Source organism: Hordeum vulgare, chromosome 2H, assembly GCF_904849725.1.
Source record: "Hordeum vulgare subsp. vulgare chromosome 2H, MorexV3_pseudomolecules_assembly, whole genome shotgun sequence".
NCBI classification, from domain to species: domain Eukaryota; kingdom Viridiplantae; phylum Streptophyta; class Magnoliopsida; order Poales; family Poaceae; genus Hordeum; species Hordeum vulgare.
In genome coordinates this window covers 98,045,117-98,068,628 of record NC_058519.1, presented here as the reverse complement: position 1 = coordinate 98,068,628, position 23,512 = coordinate 98,045,117, and the positions used below count along the sequence as shown (strand labels likewise).

General features: G+C 45.3%; 1 protein-coding gene across 1 annotated transcript; it reads right to left on the bottom strand.

Annotated features, from left to right (window-relative positions):
- Window positions 1-2,973: 2,973 nt before the first annotated feature.
- Window positions 2,974-8,796, bottom strand: LOC123425303 (3-oxoacyl-[acyl-carrier-protein] synthase II, chloroplastic-like). Its single transcript, XM_045108986.1, has 13 exons — window positions 8,273-8,796; window positions 6,798-7,003; window positions 6,484-6,687; window positions 6,262-6,372; window positions 6,051-6,146; window positions 5,931-5,976; window positions 5,715-5,794; window positions 5,436-5,504; window positions 5,225-5,309; window positions 4,981-5,135; window positions 4,821-4,901; window positions 3,896-3,955; window positions 2,974-3,657 (listed from the first exon to the last, which is right to left on the bottom strand). Exons 1-13 carry the CDS (start codon window positions 8,448-8,450, stop codon window positions 3,541-3,543), a joined length of 1,488 nt encoding a protein of 495 aa, XP_044964921.1. The 5' UTR covers window positions 8,451-8,796; the 3' UTR covers window positions 2,974-3,540.
- Window positions 8,797-23,512: the final 14,716 nt, after the last annotated feature.

The following is a 23,512-nucleotide window of genomic DNA, read 5'->3' as shown; positions in this document are numbered from 1 at the left end:
GGAGATATATGCTCTAACATAGTGGGAGTGGGAAAAAAATACCATAACTGTATAAAATATGATGTGAAGTTTCCTTTTGTAATCTCCTTCCACCTTAATAAAAGGTGTGTTAGTAAAAATGTCCAGTATATATGCTTCACAAAATACCAAAGTCCTCCCACTAAAGTTTAGAATTCCAGAATCAGTAAGCCAATTCATCTAGTTCCAAGATATGTGACCAAGTCATTGATGACGTAGATAATAAAATTGCAAGCATGTGTTCCCATTGTCGGTATTCCTCTATATAGAATTATCTTTTCCAAATAAACAAATTTGTTTGCCAACTTCCAATGGACATCAAGAAAGATAGACCATTGTGTGAAAATACATAATGCACTAATTTAACCATTGAGCAATATTTCTGCTCTTCCTTTTTCAAATAGTATGTCATAATCAATAGGTTCCAAGATAAAAATAAATCAAATCCCTTCGTACGGAAGTTGCACAGAGTGTTGTATAACAGTAATAGTTTTCCTTCACAAGGAAGTTTCATGGCATAATTTCCAATCCAAAGTACATCAATTTTCCTTTGTAATTGTTGCATGCCAATAAAGTTGCTATAGTATTCCAACAATAAATGATGTATATAAACCAACACCATAATCTAACTATCCAGGAAAAAAATAGTGACAGATAGACATATAATGCAAACATTGACAATGGACATACCATTAAGTGAGAGCAAATTTCCTTTTCCACGGAGTGGTTCCCATCTTCCTCCATAAAAAAGTGATGTTCCATAATAGACACTTCCTCTTGGCCATTTCTATTTGAAGTACCCTATATTCCTCTTGAGGGTGTAGTCAACCATAATTAACCCAACCATTCCCTCGGAGAGATTTCTGTCTTCATTTTTTCCGGAGAAAACAAACCGGAAAAAAAAGCAGAGAACATGATCTAGCTAGAGATTATCTGCAATCTCCTTCCTCAATCTGAGTGATAGATGAAGATCACATGTGTGAAGAATTAATTCCTCATCACTAGCATCATTAGCGGGGATATGTAGGCTCGGTAATAAATCGGCAGTAAATCACATAGTAAATATTCTCAACTATGAGAAGAAACACCATATTCCTTTTCCAAACAGTGTAGTTTGTGCCATCTGGAAGCCATCTATCCACAAAGTTCAGTGATTTTTTTTTCATTTATGGTGTTGAGCAGTAGCAGGTCATGAGCCTGACAAATTCCGAGCAGTCGTTGGCGACTAGCTCGTGTACCTGATGACCCGTCGAGGTGTATGGCTTGGAGCAGGTAGAGTAAACATAGCTAGGTCATAAACTTGTGAATTTTTGATGCAGTGGACGACGATAAAGGACGGCACCAGCGCGCATCGCAGGCACGGACTAATCGATAATTGATGAGGCGATCGATTCAATCTGCAATACGTCTCCAGTTGATTCATGTGTGATTCCGAATTTCTGATCATGGCTCGAACATGCCACCAATCGTAGTTTCCTCGGGGAGCAGCCGTTCCGCGCTATGACGCAATCTGTATTCCGATCCAGTGCAAGTTTCCGGCGACGACGAGTAGACTTGCACGTAAAAGAAAATAAACGAGATCCATGCATGATCCCGGCCGTGAGGCACCTGCACAGTGTCCAACTTGACGCGTGAACATGATTAATCAACAGGGTTCGTCGCGGCTCGATTCCGAAGAAAAAACACCAACAGGGATCTACATGTACGTAGAAGTTAGTCTGATTAATTCCGAGTAGTATAGTTCGTAGCAACGATAGACTTGATTTCCTCCGTCGTTGATCCATGTGAATATGCAAGAATTATTTCCCTTCCTCGATACATGGGCCAAGAAAGTTGTGGCGTGCTTGATTCCTTCCCTGACGTACTCGAGCGAGTTGCTGCATCGTACTCGGCAGAGTTACCCAGTGAATTAGGATCATGGCGACATCCTTGATGAAGCAACACCGACGAACGTGCTGCATGAGGAGAGCTGAAGCGGAAGCGAGGAATCCGTCCGGCGGCTTGACGCTGGGTGCGGCGGAGCGCGTAACCTACCTCTTATACCAATGTTAGATATTTAGGGTTTTTTGGTCTACCCCCTATTCCTCTGCGCTTATCCTGGTGACCTTCTTATACTGTCTTTTCAAAGAGTCCACCTCCTATACAGATATAAGATTCCTAGTATTTTCCACTAGTTTCCGGGATAGAGTCCAGATCAAATTACCAACCACGATCATATTTGTCTGTTAACTGATTCTACCCGTTATGTCCCTGGAGCACACGCTTGTGAGCAACGCGCCGTAATAGAGTGTAAATTCCTCTAATTACGTAGATCAACATTAGGGCTATAATCTAACCATACGATCTAGCTCCTTCCGTTCATCAGTGTACCCGGATAGTCTTAACAATATAAATAGTATATGTATTCCATCGATGATCGACCAGCTTCCTTAAGCATATAACTTAAGTACGTTGCAACAAATGATAATTCCATGACAATCATGTAAAGCAATTCCATGCATAAATACATGTGTAATTCCATAATGAGGTACTCCTAATATTAATAATTCATATATCAATGTTTGAATATAGTTGCAGGACACGTAATTCCAACAGCCACCAACGAGACGGCGAAGCTTGCCGTGGTAAGGCGTATAGAGCCGAGCAGAGATCCAATCATTTCATTTCTACCAAGTTGATCATCTGCTTAAGTAAGCAATTTGTGACTGTTCCAAAATGTGCTCAGTAATCCATGTTAGCTGGTTGTACAAGTCGTGTTTGCTTTGACAGCATGGAGATCGAAGGATGGAACGGGGAATGGTTCGATTCGTCTGCGGCAAAGCCTGTGCTAATGTGCCAGCTCTCTGAATCTCGTAGCCTCGACGAACAGTCTGAGGCACACATTGGGAAGTAGAATCTCACGGCCAAACAGTTCAACTCGCGGAAAGATTGGGGAGAGAACCAAGCAATACCCTCTCACATGGAAAATAAGTGTATAATAATAAATCAAGGAAGGGAGGAGCAGACCTGCCAAGTCCAGACATGCTTACACGAACCACGGTTACTAGAACATCAAATACAACAGCAAATCCCAGCAGCAGCACCTCTGCAAGGGTCTCTCGTCACCAAATCTAGGAAAGAGCACCCATGAGGGGCAGCAGACGGCCAAGGCGAAAACTAACCGGCGCAGGAAGGGCAAGTAAGTCATAGGGGAGGTGGATTATCCAACAATACTGTACTGAATAACAATAAACATAGGCCATAGGCTACACCACATGATTCTTCGCTTGCGAAAGGAATACTGGACCCTTGACAGGGGATGTGCCTGCGATGCGATGGCGACAAATATGAACATGGCTGGGGGCTTGTGAGGCCTCGACGCTTTCTTAGCTCGAATGTAAGTAATACGATGATCTTCTCAGCTCAGACCTCCATGTAATATTCAAAGAAGCCGCCTAGCTACTCCACTAGTCTTGTATATGCAGTTCCAGTTCCATTCCATAATCGCACGACAATGAAGTAAACAGATCACCGTCTTGAGTTTTACTTGAAGGGGGCAAACAGAATTGATGAGTTATGCCCACCAAATCCAAATGAGTTTGACAGCGCCACCTTTACTTCGCATCTCTCCTTCTCTGATCCCACCAACACGCCCACGTCCTGTAGTCAAGATTGAGATCAGAACATTCATTGGATGATATGAGCTCTAGGTGATACAGTATATTACTGTGAAATTTGTCCTTTCATATCTAGCTTAATAATAAGCAAATCTGATGGGGGTCAATATAGTTAACGAGGCAGATCTTAATCTATTTAAGATATGTACCAACCAAATAACAATAGATACAATCTAAAAGGCAGATCTAAAGTGGAAAGCAACAATGTCCAACAAGCTTACCACTACTTTTTCTGGGTTCTCCAAATTCAGATTTGGATGGACCCAACCAGTTCTTATAGCCTGCAAAGAACACCACAAGAAAAAGTAATGAGTAATCTAACCATCAGGATCTCGCATTGTTCTCATTAACACCAATGCACGGCTCTGGCATGAAGGAATTCATTTTCACTGGCAGAATAATAGACAGTTCACAGTAGAAAATCATGGATGTTTGCAAGTTCATGTTTGTTCTACATACACAATATTTGGGAGTAACATTAAGGCCGTGCTTGGCATGGGGGTATTCCAATACAAGTGTATTTAATTTACAGGTGTAACTTACCGAACTGCGAAGGATTCCGGCTGGAAAGTAAACGACCGTCGGAGGTCTGTATTTCCTATACAAGTGTATTTGTTGGGGAAACGATAATCCAAACATGGCCTATATGAATGATGTCTATGGAACTTCTCGGAGAAGTTAGAGAAATGTAGTAGTATCATGTACACAGTGGCAGTTGCTCAACACTTAACTTTTGACTTGGTACTTTCTAACTTTTGTTCTCATACGGATCCAGTTCAAATGTTATATGCGAATGATCAATGATGTAAGATATGGCTAGATATTCTAACTTTATTCTGAATCGGATGTATATATGCATGTTTTAGTGTGTTTGTTCACTCATTTCAGTCCGTATGTAGTCAATATTAAAATATCCAAAACATCTTATAATAGTGAACAGAGGGAGTACATTGTTACATATCGCAAATTCCAACATATGTATACTAAACTGTTAAGTACAAAGCTTTTTTTTCTACAACTACTAGCAATTGAACTAAAGATCATCATTCAAGAAATCCATAGCCCATGGACAATTCAAGAAATTGAAATTCTGTCTGAGTAATAAGATATCACGAATAAAATCTATAGCAAACAAGAGCTCCTTACTTGTACACAAGCAACAGCTTCTATTCCACCAGCTGCTCCTATAAGATGCCCAGTCATTGATTTTGTTGAGTTCACCCTCAGCTGCACCAAAATGATATATATAATTTGTTTTATTTTATTCCTTAAATTGCTAAAAGATTCTGGCATCAGGTAATATTACCTGAGGGTTCTGGCCAAAGCAACGAACAATGGCTTCATACTCCTTCAAATCGCCTGATTGTGTGGATGTTGCATGCGCATTCACATAGTTGATTTCTTCCCTTGCTACCCCTGAATCAGCCAGTGCCTTCTCAATGCAGAGAGTGATCCCCGTTCCTGATATGGAGTATATGTGGTTGTTGGCAGGAGATGATATTTAGGTAAGAAAACAGAAGAGCAAGACAAAGTTAGAATGTGTATTTCACCTTCAGGATGCGGCTCAGTCATATGGTAAGCATCGCATGTGAAGCTTCCACCAAGAAATTCAGCATATATTGTTGCACCTCTTTGCTGCAGAAAATTCACCCACAGCAGAAAGTGTTGAACAATTGAGCATTAGTATCAAGTCAACCCAACTGAAAAAGAACAACCAACAGATCCATATGGAAGGGGTCAATGAAACAGTATGTAGCAAACCTTAGCATGCTCAAGTTCTTCCAATACTAGCACACCTGCCCCTTCTCCCATAACAAAACCATCACGGTCCTGCAACACAAAATATACACTATTAAAATTTGGCACGAGGCAAAAAAACAAGCCAATAAGCCAGCAAAGTGACGGTGTGTTTGGATAGTGAAATATAGATAGTGACATACGGTCCGCACACTGATCTTGAAAAAAAAACGAAATAGCCGGCTAATGCGCATGAAGCAAAGTGTTTAGCAACGTTGAATTTGTAATGCAAAGTGCACTGACCATATCCCAGGGCCGGGAAGCTTTTGTTGGGTCACTGTTCCTCTGTGAAAGAGCTCTGCAGGCAACAAAACCTCCCAACCCTGCATGTAACATCTTAAAGGCTCAAAACAGCAAAAATTGGGATAAAAAGTTGGAAACTGAAAACAGACAACAACGCTGTTGGAGTTAGAATAGAAATTATCTTTTCTAGTTTTAATAATTATCAAGATCACATACCAATTGGGATGAGTGGCGCATCAGAACCACCACAAAGCATGACATCCTGGAAGATTAGAAAAAAAAATATCAGACAATATGTTACTCTCCCATAGATCATGCAAACATGGAGTTACTTACAGCTTCCCCTCTTCTGATATGGTTTGCTGCGTTGAGGATACAAAAGTTACTGGTGGCACATGCAGTGGAAATAGAGTAATTTGGTCCCATCCAGCCCTACGAGTAACAGAAAATATGAGCCATCAAGAACTAGAGTTGTTTTTCTTCTTCTGTTTTGAGTATAATAACTATGGTCGTTGTTAACGATGCATGAAAGGACATTGTATATTACCAGATCCATTGCAAGTATTGCAGAACCCATATTAGTAGTAGCAAAGGGAACACAAAACGGGTTCATTTTCCTGTAAGAAACCCTTAACGCTTCAATTGCATCATTAAATACCTGCATGATATTATATTTTAACTTGTATGAGATTTTTGGAAATAGGCATCTGTCAAGAAATAATTGTCATTTTAGAGATATAACTATGTTATACAGCAGGGGGATCCACACCTTCATGCCGCCCATCGCAGAGCCAATGAGAACCCCACATCTGGTTTTATCCAACTCGTTCCTTACTTCTTCGGTGAGTCCACCATTTTCCAATGCTTTCTTACCAGCAGTTATCAAATACAGCATGAACTTGTCCATTCGCTTAGATAGCTTGGGTACAACCCAACCTTCTGTAGAGAAGGATTTTATCTCTCCTGCAATTCTCTGTACACAAATCCACATGTCAACCCCTGCAGGAAAATATTCAACCAGATTGCAACAGTGATCCTGCCTCCCCTGTACATAATGGAAGGAAACCATCAGCCATGTATTACCGTGGGGAACTTGGAGCAGTCAAACGTTTCAATCTCGCTTATTCCACTATGACCGTCAAGAAGGTTGGTGTAAAACACATCAGGATCATGACCCAGTGGCGTCACTACACCCATGCCAGTGACAACGACTCTCCTTTGTTTAACATCAGGTCTCTTCTTCTCGACAGTTATCCTTTCAGGCTGCAAGGCAACAGACATGGCCATTCCTGCAAATTGCAATGAATTTTGTTTAGACCCTTGTCTGCAATTTTCTAAGGGAGAAACTCTCCTAGTCTGCTTGAGCCAGCACACGTGACGAACAACCGGCAGGCATAAGCAGACAAGTGACATTCTCGACAGATGCACGCATATCAGACACTTCGTCAAGTACCTCATTTGACATCCCATGCCACATCCCACCCATACACAACTTAATCCATGCTGGAAGAAAAATATTGTATGACTGCAGTTTTTTTTTTCTGCCGATTGGTGGATAATCCAAACTGCGTTTCCTAAGACAATAGTTTTCAGGTTTTCTTAAGTCTTTCACGCACTTTCTCAACTTCAAACTAGTGAAAGCTCTAAACTCTGTGGTCTAAGAGTCAAAGCCATGTGTCCTGTGCTAATAAGGAATGCAAACAAGCAGAACTAGCCAAAGCTAAACACAGCATTATCGATGCAGCCAATTCACAACAAATGCACGAATCCCACTCATATGCACATAAGCTGACAGCAAGACCAAAATCACACATGAACCGCTGGTATACAGCTTAGTTAATGCGAAAAGGAAAGAAATATTGTAGGACTACAGTTTGTTTGCTGATTGGTTGATAATCAAAATTATGTGTCTTACTCCCTCCGTTCCTAAATATAGGACCTTTTAGAGATTTCATTATGGACTACATACAAATCAAAACTAATGAATCTACACTTCAAAATATGTATATATACATCCCTATGTAGACAATAATGCAATCTCTAAAAGGTCTTATATTTATGAACGGAGGGATGAGTTATGACAACAGTTTTTAGGGTTTTGGAATGTCAACACTTTCAGCTAATAACCTCATTTCTTAGACTAATGCAATGCAATCTCATTCTGTTTACAGGCTCTCTAGTCAGGAATCCAAATCCTGCCGCTTGTGCTACTAACCAATGCAAACAAGCAGAGCCAGACAAGCTAAACGAAAACAATGTCGATGCAGCCGATTCACCACAAACATGTGAATCTCGACAGCGATACCAAAAAACCCCGCATGAACCAATGCACCAAGATCCTTGGCACAAAACATCGAATATCCTCCATCACCACACGCCTGACGAGCGTACGCGCAGAATGAGACACCACAAACGGGATTAAACCCGCACCCTGACCCCGGGCGATACAACCGATGCTCCGAAATTGCACCCGGATTCGCGCGTACGTTCGTGGCACGGCCCAGCGAGGGCAACAAGGGACAAATGCGGGAGACAGGGTGCGTGCGTGCGTGTCTCACCAGAGCGCGCGGGCCCACGGCGCCGCGCCCCGAGGGGGCGGCGGTCGAGGCCGAACATCGCGCCGGAGCCGGCGTCGAGGCACTGCGTCCGGCGATGCTGGTGCTCGTCCGCCCCGCAGTCCGCGTGCGCGCCCGCGGCGACGAGCCACGCGCAGAGCGGTGGCGCCGCTGCCGCCATTGTCCCCGCGCCCCCCGAACGGCGATACCCCTCGCGGATCCCGCGGGCGGCGAAGGGCGCACGGGGCACTGGGATTCCGTGCGGAGAAGGGCGCCGGGAGGCGTCGAGGAACGTCGGGGAGGCACGAGATGCGGGCGCGAGGGCGCGCGATTGGAGGGGGCGGGCGGGCGGGCGGCGCGTGGCGGAGGGAGCGGGGAGCGGCGCGGTGATCTCACGAGGAGAGGGGGCGGGCTGCGCGGCGTATCGCGGTGGCCGGAGCCGACATTGGCTGGCGGATAGTCGTGGCGAGGGAGCGAGGTGAGGCGTGGAGTGGAGGCTGGCTGTGGTGTGGTGTGGTGTGGTGTTCCGGAGGAGGAAGAGGAGGGGGTTGGGCGAGTTTAATATAGGAGGAGGAGAAAATCTGGTGATTTTCCTGTTTTCTTCCCCCTTTTTCTTCAAGCTTTTTTTTTTTGGAAAGGGTCTTCTGGTTTTATATTATAAAATACTCCAGTGCAGTAAAAAACATCTATATTATAGTAGTAGGATTGAGGGAGTAGAAAATAATTAATACTATTAATTTGTATTGTCTTCTGAATCCTTAAATATAAATGGTCAGCGCTACGCGTCAGTCTAAGATCTTTTGCAAATATTGGCCGAGTCATTGGTGGTGGGGTCTATCCCTTGGTAACCGTTGGATTAAGCAGTTGTCATCGATCCCTTGCAAAAAGACTATGTCACCCTTCCTTCCTCTTCGAATAGAATGGTCTACGTTGCGAGATGTCATCCTACAATATCACATGTGTTGCGAGCACGATATCACTAACGTTGCAAAGTTGTTGCTGCACAACATCTTTATTGTCATTGGAATTGCAGTCACCGCTACACAACACAATCATGTGTTGCAGATGCAATGTTGGGGACGTTGTGGTCACAACATTGGGACGTTGTTGAAACTCCGTCTTGGTTACAACACCAACAATGGTGTACTCGCAACACCGATGACACTGCAGAAACACCATCCATGTTGTTGAAACCCAAATCATGGTGGGCGCACCGCATGTCATCGTCGATGTAGAGTCACCCCCTTCACCGTCACATCCGCGTGGAACTTGGACCGTCAAGCGTGGCAAGTTGAAGCAGCAACGCCCCCTCCCCCTGATCGGGATTTGGACCCCCCATAAATGGGGAGCGGGAACAGGCAACACCTTCCCACAACCGCCTATATCACCATCGCCACCAATGACAAAAAATAATTGCCCCACCTGTAGTCGTGGTGGTTGTCGCAAGCAGGGCAACAATCATCGCCTCCTCGCATCAGCGTGTTCTCGAGCTCCCGCCGCGGATAAGAGAGAGAGAGTAGAGGAGAAGGGCAGACGGGTCTCTCTGCTCATCGGAGGGTGACATTTGACCGGAAAGAATGCACGCAAAGGGGTCATTGAAGAGGAACAAACCCTAGAAGAAAGAGTCGTCCAAGAGATATTAAAAAAGTAAAAAAAAAATGGCCCACGGAGCACTGATGGCAGATTGAGACGGTTGATGGGCAAGAGAAAACCGGAGCATGGTGCGTTTCTTCTCTCTTTCTCAGGCTGTTGGATTTCGTTTTCTTCTTTATTCATTTTTCCCCATGCGAGACAGAGCCATGAAAAAAAAAAACACAACACGTACAGATTGTAACGCACGGCACGTGCATGCACACGCAGGCGTACGGTTTCCACGCAGCCGAACGTCGACCGGATGCGTCACCGTTCTCGCTTGGCGTCTCGGCGACGCAAACGCGAACGCGGACAAAGTAAGAAAGGGAACGCAACGCACCGTGGCATCTGCGCCCGAGATAGTAACCCAGTGGGCATCAGCTCGTGTTAATGCAAGTAAATTGGACTACATCACTACCCTGTCAAAAAAAATTGGATTATATCACTCGGGGAAGCTGGCGATGACTGTGGGACCTGACGCGGGAGTGAGCGGCCGAGGGCAGGAAAATGATATTTGGGAGTGTCAGTGACTTTGGGATTTGTTTCTAATGAACTGCCATTATTTTATGTATTTATTTATTCTGCCTGGTTGGTGAGATTGCGAGGGTGTGTGGGTGTGTGATGATGCAGTGGGAGGGCAGGTTTTGCTTATGTTTCTTCAGGTCAAGCCTGAGACATTAGACACACGCAGCTGAAGATGTTGTCTGCGTCTGCTGTGGGGACTGTGGTTTATTCATTTGAATGGGTGGGGGCTGTGATTTGGACTCTGCTGCCATGGATTTTCTGGGTTTTTTCTATGGGCTGCCATGGATTTTTTGGTGAGATGATGGAGGGGATGGCGATAGCCGGACAGATTTTTCTCTCGTGTATATGGACGGGCCTCACCATGGGCCGACGAGCCATGTGCCGGCGGGCTCATGGGTCTGGCCCGTTTGTCGAAGCCACCGTCCCCCCACGGCCACTGACGACTGCAGAACAAATCGTTGCTCAAAAAGAAAGAAAAAAGACTGCATAGCAAATGAAGCAGCAGCAGCCCTGAACACTGGACACCACCATATACAGAGACCATAAATCAAATGAAATAAACGGCTGACAGGTTGTGGTACGCTGTGCGGCTGACACCCTGCCTGCGAGAAATTCATGCCGTAGGACTATGGCCTATGGGAATGTTTACCATTCAGAGCGCATCAATAATCACGGGTGCCTTTCCGACTTTGTTTTCTTCCTTCGAAGCCCTTTCCGGCTTTATCTGGTAGCAGCAGAAATGACCCCTTGAGATCTCGATTTTATGATCGTCGTCTGAAGGCCAATATCAACACTGATGTTGAGTTGGTACCGCGGTACTGCTATAGTACACGAATACATCATCAATGACAGATTGACAATTTCCTCGAGCACCGACTGATGGTGAGTACTACTCCCTCCGTGTCTTTTAAAAAATTCCACTACGGGTTGCAAAAGTTCAACTACGGACTGCAGTGGCGAAGACAGGGGGCCCTGGCCCCGCTAACAAGTAATTTAAGACTAATATACATATGAACAACTGATATAGCTGCATGCATCGATTGATGCTGAGACTGAAGACTTTGTTCCTCTTATATATATATTTATATGAACAACTGATTATTTGCTATGAACAAGATGTATTATGGTGGGCCGGACGTCCCTCACAATTTTCAGTACGCTCAGCCCTCCTTAATATTTTTTCCTGGCTCCGCCACTGACTACATGTAAATGTATATATACATATTTTAAAATATAGATTGATTGATTTTATTTTGCATGTGCTTTCTTCGTTCTTAAATACATTTTTTTAAAAGATTTCATCAAGGGACTGTATGCAAAACAAAATGAGTGAATTTATATAAAAACACAGTGAAAATTATACATAAAATGCATTTTTTCTGATCTTATGACCTATATTTTTGTTTTCTTATGTGAAATTATACGTAGTGAATCAATATAAATGTAACTATTTGCATTTCAAATATAATTTATTTATGAGATGATCGTAAAATTACCTCGGATGAGGAATAATTTATTCTACACCCTGTGTGATGAATAGAGTTTCTATCAAAATATATCTATATACATCCATATCTAGTTTTTTAGTAAAGCCTTTAAAAAGACTTACATTTAGGAACGAAATCAGTTCATAAATATAAGTTTCTTTTAAAATTTTACTACAAGACTATATACAAAACAAAATGAATGAATATATATTTTTAAAATATGTTTATATACACACATATGTAGTCATCCGTTGACACCTTCAAAAAATTGTACTCCCTCCATTTTGAAATATACGTTTTTTTAAGGTTCTACTAAAAGACTACATACGGATGTAGGTTCATTCATTTTGCTTTGTATGTATATTTTAGTGAAATTTCTGAAAAAAATTATATTTAAAAACGGATGGAGTATATCAGAGAGCACTCCCGCCATGCATCGTGTCTCGGTGATCATGCATCCACGTGGCAGTTAAAATGCATCGTGTCTCGATGATCATGCATGCACGTGGCCGTTAAAAGGAACGTATGTCACGTACACGTACGGGTCACGCACGCGGGCCCGAATCAATGCTCGTATGATCGGTATGGACGGACGAGTAGAGTAGCTAGCTGGCACAGTGTCTTGCTCACGATGCGTCCGGCCGGCCGAATCAATTTCAATGCTCGTATCGACGGAGTAGCTCGCCGGCCTTGGAATTGAAGGCCGAGACGCAGAGCCTGCCAGGCCCCGGCCACCAGCCAGCCACTAGACCTGACTTGGGGGCTTCAGTTTCAGAGCAGCTACGCAGAGGCCGGAGGCAGGCAGCAATAACGCGAGACACTGAGATAGTGAGTACGGTGAACGCAAGCACATGCTCCCTCCCCTCGTTTTCTAAATAGATGATATTTTAGAGATTTCATACAAACAAAATAAATGAACATATACCCTAAAATAGATCGACAACCATATGTAGTTCATATTTAGATTTTTAAAAAATCTTACATTTAGAAACGGAGGAGTATATCAGTGGAAGCATGCATGGACGAACATGCATGGCTCCGCAGCTCCGCTGCTGCTGCAATAACTGCGACGCGAGCATGGGTCTCTCTCGCGAACCCACCCCGGCACCGCACATGCCGGACCACGGCGGAGCACTGGAACTCACAGGCCCCGTCGACGTCGATCGACCAATGCGCGCGGGCTGCGTGCGTGCGTCCATGCGTAGCCTGCAGTGGCGGACTGGTGGGGCCTGCAGTGCCAATGCACGAGCAAACTATGTGCAATCTCTCGTGCCTGCCGGTTACGTACATTTTGGAATAAACGTGGCTGGCGCGCGTGCACGGTGTCTACGAAAAGCTGTAGCCGCGTTTTCCTTCGTCCGTGCCCGCGTACGCGTCGTGCGCCGGCACGTCGGCCGTGCGCTGAATGCCCGAATCGCATAGCGGAGGAAGTGAGGCCGGTCGGTCGCGGCGCATTTACTCTGGTCGGGTGTATAGGGCTAGCTGCTACGTAGTACTGTACATTCATCGTCGCCAACGTGTGATATGGCCTCTCGACTCTCGTTCGTCGTGGTGGGTGCTGTCTGCTACGGGTGAAGTAGGACAGACACGTGGTTGCCGACCGCAACGGTGGCATGAAAAGATCGGTCATCGCATGCATGTGCACATTTTCGTCATGAAGCTGTATATTTTTTTTTGAGCTGTCATGAAGCTGTATATATGTCGTGCAAGTTTGTGCACACACAAGAAAAGGTGTACGTATGAGAACAACTACAAACGAGACACTCGTACTCTCCCCAAATGACAAAAATTTGTGTTTTGACCCTTTTGAAGAAGTTGATCAAAATCTGACCTTAATTTGCAAAAAAATCGAGATCTGGATTTGTTTTCTACCGTTAGGGTATAGCAGCCTACCGCCAAGGTTGCTAGCGATAGACAACTTGGTCACATCAGCGCATCGCACCCCTATCGCCACAAGGGCTGGCGGTAGCATATGCAACCCTACCGTCAAGGTGCCCGGTGGTAGGTACGCACACGCATTGTGTTTGTAACTTGGATTTGTTTTGCGGTAGGGCGTGCAACCCTACCGTCAGGGACCTCGGCGGTAGGTTGTTATACCCTACCGCCATGGACCCTCGTGGTAGGAAAAGGATCAGATCCTAATTTTTTTGCAAACTAGGGTCAGATCTAGATCAACTTCCCCAAAAGGATCAAAACACACAATTTTGCCGCCCCAAACGGGTATGTGGTAGAGGGTCTCGGGTAGGGGGTCCCAACCTGATGGTGTTGGTTAGATGGTAAGAGAAAGTAGAAAGAACACGGTGATTACCCAGGCTCGGGCTCTCTCTAAGAGGTAAATAATATGTATTGATTCTGATTATATTAATTGTGATGGGATACAAAGTACATGATGATTTACATCGAAATATATGAATGAGTTGACTCTAATACCAGATGATCTATTGACTAGTCTAGCTCCGGATTATGTAACGTATAAGAGACCTTATTTTGTGCCGAGTCTTGTAAAATCTTCCTTGTATACATAATGGGCTACCTTAAGTGGCTCATTAGTGAACCACCATGGGGTTCATCGGCCTGACCCACCTGACCGGGAGACGACGTCTTGAGTACACTAATCCACAACTCCACCATTTGTTGGAATTATGCCCTAGAGGCAATAATAAATGTATAGTTATTATTATAATTCCTGTATCAAGATAATAGTTTATTATCCATGCTATAATTGTATTGAATGAAGACTCATTTACATGTGTGGATACATAGACAAAACACCGTCCCTAGCATGCCTCTAGTTGGCTAGCCAGTTGATCAATGATAGTCAGTGTCTTCTGATTATGAACAAGGTGTTGTTGCTTGATAACTGGATCACGTCATTGGGAGAATCACGTGATGGACTAGACCCAAACTAATAGACGTAGCATGTTGATCGTGTCATTTTGTTGCTACTGTTTTCTGCGTGTCAAGTATTTATTCCTATGACCATGAGATCATATAACTCACTGACACCGGAGGAATGCTTTGTGTGTATCAAACGTCGCAACGTAACTGGGTGACTATAAAGATGCTCTACAGGTATCTCCAAAGGTGTTAGTTGAGTTAGTATGGATCAAGACTGGGATTTGTCACTCCGTGTGACGGAGAGGTATCTCGGGGCCCACTCGGTAATACAACATCACACACAAGCCTTGCAAGCAATGTAACTTAGTGTAAGTTGCGGGATCTTGTATTACGGAACGAGTAAAGAGACTTGCCGGTAAAACGAGATTGAAATAGGTATGCGGATACTGACGATCGAATCTCGGGCAAGTAACATACCGAAGGACAAAGGGAATGACATACGGGATTATACGAATCCTTGGCACTGAGGTTCAAACGATAAGATCTTCGTAGAATATGTAGGATCCAATATGGGCATCCAGGTCCCGCTATTGGATATTGACCGAGGAGTCTCTCGGGTCATGTCTACATAGTTCTCGAACCCGCAGGGTCTGCACACTTAAGGTTCGACGTTGTTTTATGCGTATTTGAGTTATATGGTTGGTCACCGAATGTTGTTCGGAGTCCCGGATGAGATCACGGACGTCACGAGGGTTTCCGGAATGGTCCGGAAACGAAGATTGATATATAGGATGACCTCATTTGATTACCGGAAGGTTTTCGGAGTTACCGGGAATGTACCGGGAATGACGAATGGGTTCCGGGAGTTCACCGGGGGGGGGGCAACCCACCCCGGGGAAGCCCATAGGCATTGGGGGAGCCACATCAGCCCTTAGTGGGCTGGTGGGACAGCCCACAAGTGCCCAATGTGCCAAGAGAAGAAAAATCAAGAGGAAAGAAAAAAAAGGAAGGAGGTGGGAAGGAAGGGGGACTCCTCCCACCAAACCAAGTCCAACTCGGTTTGGGGGGGGGAGTCCTCCCCCCCTTTGGCTCGGCCGACTCCTTGGGGGTCCTTGGACCCCAAGGCAAGGCCCCCCTCCCTCCCACCTATATATACGGAGGTTTTAGGGCAGATTTGAGACGACTTTCTCACGGCTGCCCGACCACATACCTCCACGGTTTTTCCTCTAGATCGCGTTTCTGCGGAGGTCGGGCGGAGCCCTGCTGAGACAAGGTCATCACCAACCTCCGGAGCGCCGTCACGCTGTCGGAGAACTCTTCTACCTCTCCGTCTCTCTTGCTGGATCAAGAAGGCCGAGATCATCGTCGAGCTGTACGTGTGCTGAACGCGGAGGTGCCGTCCGTTCGGTACTAGATCGTGGGACTGATCGCGGGATTGTTCGCGGGGCGGATCGAGGGACGTGAGGACGTTCCACTACATCAACCGCGTTCTCTAACGCTTCTGCTGCGTGATCTACAAGGATACGTAGATCACTCATCCCCTCTCGTAGATGGACATCACCATGATAGGTCTTCGTGCGCGTAGGAAATTTTTTGTTTCCCATGCGACGTTTCCCAACACCATTATCCCCTTGAACCGGTCGTCTGGTTGAGGACGATCCTCGCTTCTTTCGGACTGTTCTCCGTCTTCGGTCGCCAATCTTGAATTTTCTTATCTTCGATCTCGAGGATCACTAAGGTGTATACGAAGAGTTCACATGTCAGGCATACGAGAAACCCCTTTAAGTTCTCGACCTTTATCAATGTGTTGTTATTGCCACACTACGGGTTCAAAGTTTTTCCCATGCGGCAGTGTCCTCTTGCAGCTGAGCTCCAATGTCCCGCTGCATCCAAGGTATCTTTTTGCAGCCGAGCTCGGACGTGTGTATGCATGAGAGGTGTCATAGATTACCTCGGTTTTGAAATTTTTTAAGGAGTTCAACCAAGCTTAATGACGAAAAAGTCCTCTATGAAGTCAGTCGCTCGTAGCCGAGCTTTATGTCGGAAGCCTTCCGAGGTGGCACCATCTCGGTCTTCTTGGGCTGATTTTTTGTGATTTTTTTACGGATAGTGCAATTTATTCTCTACCGAGATGTATAGCCAATAGCCTTCAAGGTGTATGACGAACTAAAGTCGAGTATGCACCTGAGTGGTAGAATAAAACCCTTGATCCCAATAGCCCCTAACACTCAGATCAATTCACAAAATCGGTGTGAGGATCAAGTCCTTGCTCAACAGCATACTTTAGGAATGGAAACACGGTGTGGACTATCCCACGAGACTCAAGTTGTGTCCGACCGTTGAACCCGAGGATCCTAGTCTTCTCGTAAATCGTATTGCACTTTTAAATTGATTGCATTGAATCGTCAATGTAGTAGCCCAACTTGGGTTGGACAACATGGCTTCGAGAACTAGTCTAAACATCGTTTGCATTTTGCTAACTCCAAGGTGCATCTAGGCAAGGAAGATGTTGAAGTGCTGGTGCATCTAGGCAAGGAAGATGCCAAAGTGCACGTCGAAAAATAATTGTGCCTAGTAGAATAACACGCAGTAGACCTTGACCAGGAGTATGTCTTGCCTCGTGAAAGAAAAACATACAAATAAGTTAAAAGTATCATAAGCTCGAAAAACCAAAAAACTTATGTAATTTTTTTATGTTTTAATTAAATCAAGTTTCTTGGCGTCAATCTGAAATTGGTCTCAACATAAATTTGTGCTTTCGTCATGCTTTAACATGACACGTTTGATCTCTAGACTTCAAGTGGGTCGACCCTCGTATTCAACCTCCTTTTCTCGAAGGCATGTTGCTTCTTCGACTAGTTTTAGCGAACTAAACTCGAATGGATTTAGAGATAAAACGAGGCTATCCCTCTATTTGACCATATGCTCGAATCAAAAAAGGAGTGATAGAAAAGACTTTGCAATGACTTAGAATAAAATACTTAAAAACAACACATATAAATTTATAAACCCTGGTTAACTTGGGTAAACAAACGACCTTTTTGTGTAACAAAAATATAACACTTGGTTGAACCGGACAAAAAATTAAAAACTATTTTTTTAGCATGAAAGCGACTTAGCTGCTTCTATATTTCCGGTGTTGATGACGTGGTCTGGGTTTGTGGTGGGATGAAGTCCTTGCCCCAAGCCGGTCTCGAGGTAATCGAATGAAGAGCTCAATTTGATAAAGTGACAACACATCACTGCCGATGTGTCGACACGAAGCCCCCGGTCCAGCCAAGGTGACGGAGTAGGTCGACAAGGTGACACCAAAGTCCCCTGAGTAGGTTGGAGAAGTGATGATGAAACCCCCGGTCGAGTCAACGTGATGGATCAGGTCGGTGTGGTGGTCGTCGGCTCGATGAGGTGATGGTGAGGCGATGCCTACGTAGGTCAAATTTTCTAATGTGGTCGATGTCGCTTGACAAAGTGACCGTGCGGTGATGTGAGTGTGCCCCATCCATGCAATCTGTGGGGCGACAATGTGGTATTGATGATGATTTGGATTTTGTGATGCCAAACTCTTTGTCGGCTCCCAAGGTGATGATCTGAGGTGTTTGTCGTCGGCTTGATGCGGTGACAACACAGTCGATGGTGACAACACAGTCGATGGTGGCACATGCCGGCATCCGTGGAGCACAAGGTTGGCTAGTTAAACACCGACAAGATGATGAAGATTACCTCATAAAAGGCTTGAAAACTATGGACACGTGTTTGAAAAAAAAACACAATACCCTTAAAAAATCCTTCACATGGATGTATGTATCTCGTTCATAAAAAAATGAACTTGGGTCGAACTCGTTTTCGCATAGAAAACAGATCCAAAAATTGTTGCACTCTTTTGACTAGTACAAGAGCTTGAACGGTCGGATCGAGCTGAAATTTTGAGAGGTTGTCGATATAAGAGTTGTGCAACCGACGAACGGTTGGATTTTCCAAAGTATGCCCCACATATCCTATGCACTAATCGCTTTGCTGTATATGAAATGCAACCTTCCATACTTAAACGTAATAAAGCCTAAAATATGCATCATTTTGACTTAAGATCTAGCCAAGCTGGGTTGCGTGGCTCCTGTACTTACCCCTTACATTACTGATTGTTTGGCCAAAAGGTAAAGGGAGCACCTTTATAATTATTACTTCTGGGTAATCCGAGCAAGTACCTCAGACGAGTGAAGCCAAAAGCTAGCAATCCTAGGAATATAATTGGTCGCCCATGGCAGAAGCGAAATTTTGGTTATAGGGTTTTGCCCCGAATTACCTTTCGCAATATTTTCCTGCATAAACTCGAAGCGAGTTTACTTCATCATGATTAACCAATATTTTCCTGCATAAACTGGAAGCAAGGCTACTTCATCATGATTAACTTGAGAAAAAGGAACTTATAAAGGAACTATTTTTCTCGAAAGATGTTTCTTACGTAAAAAATAATATAACATATTGAAGACCCACAAGTATAGCAGATAAATCGTAGTCATTTTGATAAATAATAGTGTCGAACCAAACGAGGAGCAGAAGGATATGATAAATAGTTTCCAGCAAGGTATTTTCTACAAGCACTACTAGGAAAAACCTTATACATAGAACCTTAGCGGTAGCGCTGCATAAATGGCGGCGCTACTGCTACATATCAGTAGCGCACTTCGAGTAAAGGTACTACTCATAACTACTTAGCAGCATCGCGGCTTTTAAAAACATGCTACTGCTAATATTGCCTCATAGTTGCAGTCACGCTAGATTTAGTAGTAGCGCGCTCCAGATAACAGCACTACTGCTAACAGAATACGAGTAGCACTTGTTTCCCACCCGTGCCACTGCTAAGTGGGGCATGAACTTATATTGTCTTCGCCCCCTGACGCCCCTCTCTCTCACTCTCTCCCTCTCCACACTCTGCGCCGCCGCCGCCGCCCCTCACTCCCTCCCTCTCTACTCTGCGCCGCCGCCCCGCCCCTCACTCCCTTCCTCCCCCCCTCCTCACTCTCTCCTTCTCCATTCTGCGTTGTCGCCCCGCCACTCACTCCCTACCTTTCCCCCTCCTCACTCTCTCCCTCTCCACTCTATGCCACCGCCTCCGTAGGTCCTCCCCGGCGACATCGCCCCCGGCCCCGACCCAGACCTTGACCCCTTCCCCGACCCCAACACCGACCCCGGGCTCTGGTGAGACTGTTGGGTAACGTAGATAAAATCAAAATTTTCCCACGCCATATTCAGATCTTCCTATGGAGAGACCAGCAATGAGAGAGGGGTGAGTGCATCTTCACACCTTTGAAGATCGCTAAGCGGAAGCGTTAATAGAACGCGGTTGATGGAGTCGTACTCGCGGCAATTCATATTGCGGTGTGATTTCGATTTAGTGCCGAACCACGGCACCGCCGCGTTCAACACACGTGCAGCCCAGTGACGTCTCCCGCACCTTGATCTAGCAAGGAGGAGGGAGAGGTTGGGGAAGATCTCCGGCAGCACGACGGCGTGGTGTCAATGCAGAGACGAGGCCTCCCGACAGGGCTTCGCCAAGCACCGTGGGAGAGGAGGAAGGAGGGAAGCAGGGCTGCACCGAGGGAGATGGAAAACTGTGTGCAAAACAGCCCCAAAACCCTCTCTATATATAGGAGGAGGGGAGGGGGTGTGCCACCCCTAGGGCTCCCACCCTAGGTGGTGCGGCAGCCCCCCAGACGGGAGGTACGGCGGCCAGGGCAGGGAGAGGGGGTGGCGCACCCCTAGGTGGGCCTTAGGCCCACCAGCGCCTAGGGTTTTCCCCCTCTCCACCTCCTGCGCCTTGGGCCTCTATGTGGGAGGCGCACCACCCCACTTTGGGCTGGTTGCCCTCTACCTTTTGGCCCACGTTGCCTCTTGGGGCTAGTGGCCCCTCCCGGTGGACCCCCGGAACCATTTCCGGTGGTCCCGGTGGTCCCGGTACGCTACCGTGATGCCCGAAACATTTCCGGTGTCCAAACCCATCCATCCTATATATCAATCTTTACCTCCGCACCATTCCGGAGCTCCCCGTGACATCCGGGATCTGATCTGGGACTCCGAACAACTTTCGGTAACCTCGTATAACATTTCCCTATAACCCTAGCGTCATCGAACCTTAAGTGTGTAGACCCTACGGGTTCGGGAAACATGCAGACATGACCGAGACACCTCTCCGACCAATAACCATCAGCGGGGTTTGGATACCCATGGTGGCTCCCACTTGCTCCACAATCATCTCATCGGATGAACCACGATGTCAAGGATTCAATCAATCCCGTATACAACTCCCTTTGTCTGTCGGTATAGAACTTGCCCGAGATTCGATCGTCGGTATACCTATACCTTTTTCAATCTCGTTACCGGTAAGTCTCTTTACTCGTTCCGTAGCACGTCATCCTGTGACTAACTTCTTAATCACATTGAGCTCATGATGATGTTCTACCGAGTGGGCCTAGAGATACCTCTCCGTCACACGGAGTGACAAATCCCGATCTTGATTCGTGCCAACCCAACAGACACTTTCAGAGGTACCCGTAGTGCAACTTTATAGTCACCCAGTTACGTTGTGATGTTTGATACACCCAAAGCACTCCTATGGTATCCGGGAGTTGCACAATCTCACGGTCAAAGGAAAATACACTTGACATTAGAAAAGCTTTAGCATACGAACAATACGATCTAGTGCTATGCTTAGGATTGGGTCTTGTCCATCACATCATTCTCCCAATGATGTGATCCCGTTACATCTAATGTCCATGAACAGGAAACCATGATCATCTATTGATTAACGAGCTAGCCAACTAGAGGCCTGCTAGGGACACATTGTGATCTATTTATTCACACATGTATTACTGTTTCCTGTTAATACAATTATAGCATGAACAATAGACGATTATCATGAACAAGGAAATATGATAATAACCATTTTATTATTGCCTCTAGGGCATTTTCCAACAGTCTCCCACTTGCACTAGAGTCAATAATCTAGTTACATTGTGATGTATCGAACACCCATAGCATTATGGTGTTGATCATGTTTTGCTTGAGGAAGAGGTTTAGTCAACGGGTCTGCAATATTCAGATCCGTGTGCACTTTACAAATATCTATTACTCCACTCTGGACATGGTCCTAGATGGAGTTGTAGCGGCGTTTGATGTGCTTGGTCTTCCGGTGAAACCTGGGCTCCTTGGCTATGGCAATGGCCCCAGTGTTATCATAGAAGAGTGTCATCAGACCCGACGTGCTTGGGACCACTCCAAGGTCGGTGATGAGCTCCTTCATCCAAATTCCTTCACGAGCCACTTCTGAAGCAGCTATGTACTCCGCTTCACATGTAGATGCTGCCACGATTTCTTGCTTGCTGCTGCACCTGCTTACTGCCCCACCATTCAAAACATACACATATCCGGTCTGTGACTTAGAGTCATCTGGATCTGTGTCGAAGCTAGCATCGACGTAACCCTTTACGATGAGCTCTTCATCACCTCCATGAACGAGAAACATCTCCTTAGTCCTCTTCAGGTACTTAAGGATGTTCTTGTCCGCTGTCCAGTGTTCCATACCGGGATCACTTTGGTACCTCCCTACCAAACTTATGGCAAGGTTTATATCAATTCTGGTACACAGCATGGCATACATTAGAGAGCCTACGGCTGAAGCGTAGGGGGCAATACTCATCTTCTCTCTATCTGCTGCCGTGGTCGGTGACTGAGTCTTACTCAATCTCATACCTTGCAAAATTGGCAAGAACCCCTTCTTTGAGTTTTCAATATTGAACTTCTTCAATATCTTGTCAAGGTATGTACTTTGCGAAAGACCTATGAGGCGTCTCGATCTATCTCTATAGATCTTGATGCCTAATATGTATGCATCTTCTCCAAGGTCCTTCATTGAAAAACTCTTGTTCAAATAGGCCTTTATGCTCTCCAACAACTCTATATTATTCCCCATCAATAATATGTCATCCACATATAGTATGAGGAAAGCCACAGAGCTCCCACTCACTTTCTTGTACAGACAAGCTTCTCCATAAACCTGTATGAACCCAAACGCTTTAATCACCTCATTAAAGCAAATGTTCCAACTCCGAGATGCTTGCACCAGCCCATAGATGGAGCGCTGGAGCTTGCACACTTTGTTAGCACCCTTAGGGTCGACAAAACCTTCTGGTTGCATCATATACAACTCTTCCTTAAGATTCCCGTTAAGGAACGTTGTTTTGACGTCCATTTGCCAAATTTCATAATCATGAAAAGCGGCAATTGCTAACATGATTTGGACTGACTTCAGGTTCGCTACGGGAGAGAAAGTCTCCTCGTAGTCAACTCCTTGAATTTGTCGAAAACCCTTTGCGACAAGTCGAGCCTTATAAACGGTCACATTACCGTTTGCATCAGTCTTCTTCTTGAAAATCCATTTATTTTCTATGGCTCGTCGATCATCGGGCAAGTCCACCAAAGTCCATACTTTGTTCTCATACATGGATCCTATCTCGGATTTCATAGCCTCAAGCCATTTGTTGGAATCCGGGCCCGCCATTGCTTCTTCATAGTTCGAAGGTTCACCGTTGTCTAACAACATGATTTCCATCACAGGGTTGCCGTACCACTCTGGTGCGGAGCGTACTGATTGGCACTCTTTGGCAATAGCTAGACGAATGTTGTTCTCGATTGCTCAACAATTAGAAATTGTCTTGCAATAACCCACCAGCGCGTGGGATCGAGGCAGTTTTCGAGGGTAGAGTAT

Coding starts and splice junctions, on each gene's coding strand:
- LOC123425303 (XM_045108986.1), bottom strand. CDS start 8,450: ATGGCGGCAGCGGCGCCACCGCTCTGCGCGTGGCTCGTCGCCGCGGGC. Junction 6,147..6,261: donor CAATACTTGCAATGGATCTG/GTAATATACAAT, acceptor TGTTACTCGTAG/GGCTGGATGGGACCAAATTA. Junction 5,136..5,224: donor GACTGAGCCGCATCCTGAAG/GTGAAATACACA, acceptor ACTCCATATCAG/GAACGGGGATCACTCTCTGC.